This window comes from Nicotiana attenuata, unplaced genomic scaffold (assembly GCF_001879085.1).
Source record: "Nicotiana attenuata strain UT unplaced genomic scaffold, NIATTr2, whole genome shotgun sequence".
NCBI classification, from domain to species: Eukaryota; Viridiplantae; Streptophyta; class Magnoliopsida; order Solanales; family Solanaceae; genus Nicotiana; species Nicotiana attenuata.
This window is the reverse complement of record NW_017672748.1, coordinates 124,285-129,768: the sequence shown is the minus strand read 5'-3', so window position 1 is coordinate 129,768 and position 5,484 is coordinate 124,285. Positions and strand designations below refer to the sequence as shown.

The following is a 5,484-nucleotide window of genomic DNA, read 5'->3' as shown; positions in this document are numbered from 1 at the left end:
GGGAGACCTAGCGGGATATGCGCAGCCGATATCCTCATCTTTTCACTACTTCAGGTATGTTCTCTATGCTCGTTCGAGGACGAACGAATGTTTAAGTGTAGGAGGATGTGACGACCCGGACGGTCGTCTTAAGAATTTACGCCCCAATCCCCTATTAACTGCTTCCCCTAAGTTCATTTCTGCTATTTTGGTTTGCCGGGACGTTCGGTGTTGGGTTTCGGAGAGTTTTGGGACACTTAGTCCCTAAATGAGAGCTTAAGTGTTGGAAAGTGGTTCGTAGTCGGAACAGTGTGAAGACGATCTCGGAAGGGAAATCCGATGGTTCCGTTAGCTCCGTTAGGTGAGTTCGGGATTGGGAGCGTGCTCGTAATGCATTTTGGAAGTCCGTAGCTCATTTAGGCTTGAAATGCCGAAGTTTGAATTTTTGAAGTTTCCAGTCCGATAGTGAGTTTTTAATCCGAGGGTCGGAATGGAATTTCGGAAGTTGCAGTAGCTCCGTCATGTCGTTTGGGATGTGTGTGCAAAATTTCAGGTCAATCAGACGTGTTTTGTTTAGGTTTTTGATCGAAAGCGTGTTTTGATGAAATTTAAAGTTCTTAAGCTCAAATCCTTGATTAATTCGAGTTTTCGGCGTTGTTTTAGGTGGTTTAAGGATTGGTGCAAGTTTGAATGATGTTATGGGATGTGTTCGTAGGCTGGTTGAGGTCCCGGGGGCCTCGGGTGTGTTTCGGATGCTCAACGGGGCATTTTTGTGTTGTTAAAAATTGCAGAAAATTGAACTCAGCTGTTGCAGACTTTTCCTCTTCGCGATCGCGGACCCTCTCTCGCGTTCGCGTAGTGTAATCTTGGAGGGGGGCCATTTCTTTCTACGCGTTCGCATAACCCCATCCGCGTTCGCGAAGCCCCGCTTACTTCCACATCGCGTTTAAGCATCCACGCGTTCGCGTACCTATGCCAGTTCATTCATCGCGTTCGCGAACGCTTCCACGCGTTCGCATAGAGCAGCTTCTGGACCTCAACATTTTCCTTCATCGCGTTCACGTTCAAGACGCCGCGTTCGCCTAGCCTCGTGATCCCAGGCCTTCGCGTTCGCGTTCTACCCCTCGCGATCGCGAAGGGCATTTTTGACATCTTCTATTTATCTTCTCCGTGAACGCGAGCTCATCTCCGCGTTCGCGATGCATTAAATGTCTGGACAGTATTAAATCATTCAAAAATGAGGGTTAGCCATTTTTATCAAAATACAAGCTTGGGAGCTCGAATTTGGGAGAAAATTCGAAGGTTTTTCGAGGGCAACTACTGGGTAATGATTCTCTACTCTCTTAAGCTTAAAACCCACTAATCTAATCATGAATTCATCCTTAATTTCGAATTTTTGAATGAAAAATGGGAAAAACTTCATAGACCAAACTATTGAGTTTTGAGTGGGTGTTTGACCTGCGATTTGGGAGATTTTTATATGGTTGGACTCGTGAGAGTACGAGGGTTCTGAAAATGTGAAAATTATTCGATTACGAGACGTTGTCCTGAGGGGCGTTTTGTTCATTTTACCTAATTTCGCGCCTTAGCTTTGAATTAAATAGTAGAATCAGTTGCTTGCGATGTTATTTACGATATGTAATTGAATTGAATAGATTTGGGCCATTTGGAGTCGGATACTCATGGCAAAGGCGTGGTTTCTAGTTGATTTTGTGCCGGTTCGAGGTAAGTGGCTTGTCTAACCTTGTGTGGGGGACCTTTCCCCTTAGGACATAATATTTGATATTTGAATGCCTCGTACGTGAGGTGACGAGCGCGTACTTGAGCTAATTATTGAAAATCCGTTTTTACTTGAAGTATTTAAATTGAGTTCTCGCTTATTTGTTTATTCTAATTGCAAGTTTAACCTGTGTTAGTTTAGAGAAGCATGTTTAGTTGATTTACTTGCCTATTTGCTTAAACTGTCTTGTTTGTATTCCATAAAGCATGTTTAAAAGTATTTGTTTTGAGTTGTAAAGTCTTTATGTAATGTTAAATTACTATATTAAATTGTGACCAATTAATTCCACTTGACTGTCTCGATATCCCAATATAGTTTGAGAGACCACCTTTTTCCTTTATTTACCAAGAAACACCGAAGATGAAACTTCTTGAAAAGGAATCGTTCTTGAAAAATGGAAAGTCTTGGAAACAAAGGTCTTTTCTTCTTCCATTTCTTTAATATGGTTCCTTTTTAATTGAACAAGAGTTACCTAAGACTGATAAACGGCAAAGTTTGTAAATGTTCCTAAGACAAAATAATAAAATTCTACAAGAAATAAAGAAGAATTAAAGAAAAAGTATACATTAGTATTCGGACACCTGCGTTGCACCTATATTAGATATCAGCTATTACAAATTTATATATTTCTTCTACTTTACTTACTTTCTTTTTTAGTTTGTTTCAATAAGAATGTCACCTTTTTATATTTAGTAACTCCTTAGTTTTAATATTCTACATAATATATTTAAGATCACAAGATTCAATAACATGTTTATACATTATACACTTCTTTACCTTAAGACACGATTTAAAACTTGCTTATTTACACATAAAATGTGATGGAGGAGTATAAACTAACAAATTTTAGTTGCACACACAATATACGCAAAACTATCTCGAAAACAAAAAAGGTTGAAAACAAGATCCTTAACTAATTTGAGAGCGTGAGCTTACACTTTTGGAGGGAGCCTTGGAACAATAATAAAGTTATCTCTATGTCACTTGTAGGTCACGGGTTCGAGTCGAGCAATCCAGTGGCGGACCTATGCTATATCGAAACGGGTCATTGGCACCCGTAAAGTTCGGCAAAATACATGTATATGTCTTTAGAAAATAGTGATATATTGGTACTGGACACCCTTATATACCAAGCAAATTATAGTTGAATCTGAAAGTGTAGCCACGACCTTCAAATTCTGGGTCTGCTTCTAGTGGAACCAACCATTGATACTTGTATCAGGGTAGACCGTCTACATCACACCTACTGAGGTGCCGTCCTTTCTGGTCGTCTTATGTGAACGCGGAATACTTTGAGCACCAAGAGCTTACACCTTTGGATTTCCTGGATATTAGAAGCGACTTTTACAACTTAATTATCACTTCAAGTATTATGTTTAGATTCTCAAAATAATAATAGAAACCAAAAATAAAGATGTATTATTCACACTGTAAAAGATTAATTAATTAAATTACCAAGAACAATTTGCAAGTTTATTTAATAGATCCGGATTAAAAAAAATAGAAAAAGGCAAGAAACAAAAATTACAAGAGTAATACTTGAAAATCAAAGTATAAATGAAAAAAAAAAATCATAACTTTACAAAACAATTAAAGAACATGAATATTATAGCAACAGTCTCTTCATTTACCCACAATTTTAAATTTTGTTAAGACTTCATCGGTTTTGAAGAGCATAATAATGATAGGAAACTGAAGAGACCCAAACACGCATATGTTATTTATTACCATCTTCTTAAATTCTTCATGTTTTGAGAGAAACGATGAGAACTTCGCTTATAAAAATATTTTAAATTTAAATTTACTTTACCAGATAGACTGCAACTGAAAAATCATGGCGAGTGGAGAAGGAGACAGACTGAGTGATTTGCCCGACGCCTCACATCCTCTCTATGTTGCCGGAGCGTGACAATAAAGTAATTGTGAGAAGCAGCGTATTATCTAAACGATGGAGGTTTCTTTGGAAGTCCGTCCCAATATCACTCCATTTGAACCATTTCGATGAAGTCAACAGAGAGCTTCATTATTGGAGATCTTTCGAGAAAATTCGAAAATGCAGGGCCTCTCTCTATAATAAAAACATGAGTTATGCTAAAGATGCTGATTTATGGGTACATTTTGCAATTAAAGTTGCTAAAGTTGAAGATTTTTCACTTATTGATTTTAAAGGTAAATTTTTCTATGAGTTACCTCAGTTTGCATATACGAGTACATCACTGAGGAATTTGGTTTTAAGCGGCTGCAAACTGAAACCTTCTGGTAGTGTGAACTGGAGTAATCTCGTTTTGCTTTCAATTAGGAACCAGAAATTGAAGGAGGGTGTAGCGCGAAAAGTATTATCTGGTTGCCCTAACTTGGAGTGCTTGGAACTAAATAATGTTTGGGGCATTAATCATTTGGAAATCAGCTCTGTGAAGCTGAGAAAACTGACCATTGAATACTACAGATATGGGATGCTAGAAATATTAGCCCCATGTTTTCATCATTTGCAAATTTCGGGGTTCTGCGAAGGGATACGCTTACAGCAGATAATTGCCTCTGAACTGTGGAGACTTGCTTCCTTGTACATTGATTCCATAAGAACCTAAAAAAAGGAAAGTGGAAAGTGTGTTCTCAAGTATCGTTTGAGGCCACAAAAGGGCTTAACCAGGAAATACATTTTGTTGCATTATTGGAGGTAAGTGTTGGGCTTTCTGTAGGAATCTTAAGCAGAATGGAGCTGCCAGTTGTCAACCCTTAAGTGCCTTCGAGCTTCTCTTGATAGTGACTTAAAGCTGAAAATTTCCTTCTTTTTGTCCAGCAAGTGACTGTATCCAGCTGAAAAATCAGCTACAACATAAGCTTCTCCGCAACCAGGTGTCTCACCTTGATTCAATTTTCTAATCTAGTCAATAATATAGTGAAGGTTTTGCAACTCCCGTGGCAGCATTCATAATAAGTAAAGAGTCGGCTTCCTCCCAAATGTTTCTAATATAACGTTCAAGATGCCATTTAAGCTCACAGGAAAGTGCAAACGCTTCAGCCATTTTGTTTATTCCATGGCCTAGTGGGACTGCATATGCCCTAAATAATATCACCAATAGAGTTCCCCACTATGCGACCTGGTCCACATTGTCCGTGTCTGCAACTGCCATTCGTGTTTAGTTTTACTTATCCTAGATCAAGTTTGCAGCATTTTATTATAGTGCTTGTCCATCGAGGAGTGTTTTTCTCCAAATGTTCACAGAAGTTCCTCTAGGGATTGGGGAATGTGTAGTCCAATTTTGAATTTTCATCTGCATGCTGCTTTACAAGGAATTCAGTATCTGCTTTTTAGTCTCGGGCGTTTTCTCTTTGCTAAATTTGCTGCAGCAGTGTGCTTATTGTTGCTTTTTTGTGTAAGTAGTTCATTGGAACTTTTTTGTTCTCTCAATTTATTTTCATCTAGAAAATAGTTCAACTTGAGTTGCTTTGATTGAAATTTCATGTTGTCACTGTCACAATTCTTTCATGCGTATGCCAATTCTGCAGTCAACTTTTTTGTAGTAGTAAAAAAATGTTTAGCAAGTGATCGAACTAACCTTCTAGAAAAATTTGTCATTGCTGCCGGATTCATGGGGAGTCTCTGTCTTGTTATTATGTTGAATTGGAACAGGAGATCCTAAGCTTTCCAATATCCTCTCCTCGTGCTTCAGTTGTCTTTTCTCATCGATAATTTTTGTCTTCTCTGGGTTGTATTGATTGCT

General features: G+C 38.3%; 1 protein-coding gene across 1 annotated transcript; it reads left to right on the top strand.

Moving 5' to 3' along the window:
• The first annotated feature begins 3,840 nt into the window (after positions 1–3,840).
• On the top strand, positions 3,841–4,347 carry LOC109214357 (F-box/LRR-repeat protein 25-like). The gene has a single exon (XM_019378264.1). It carries the CDS (start codon positions 3,841–3,843, stop codon positions 4,345–4,347), a length of 507 nt encoding a protein of 168 aa, XP_019233809.1.
• The last annotated feature ends 1,137 nt before the right edge of the window (positions 4,348–5,484 follow it).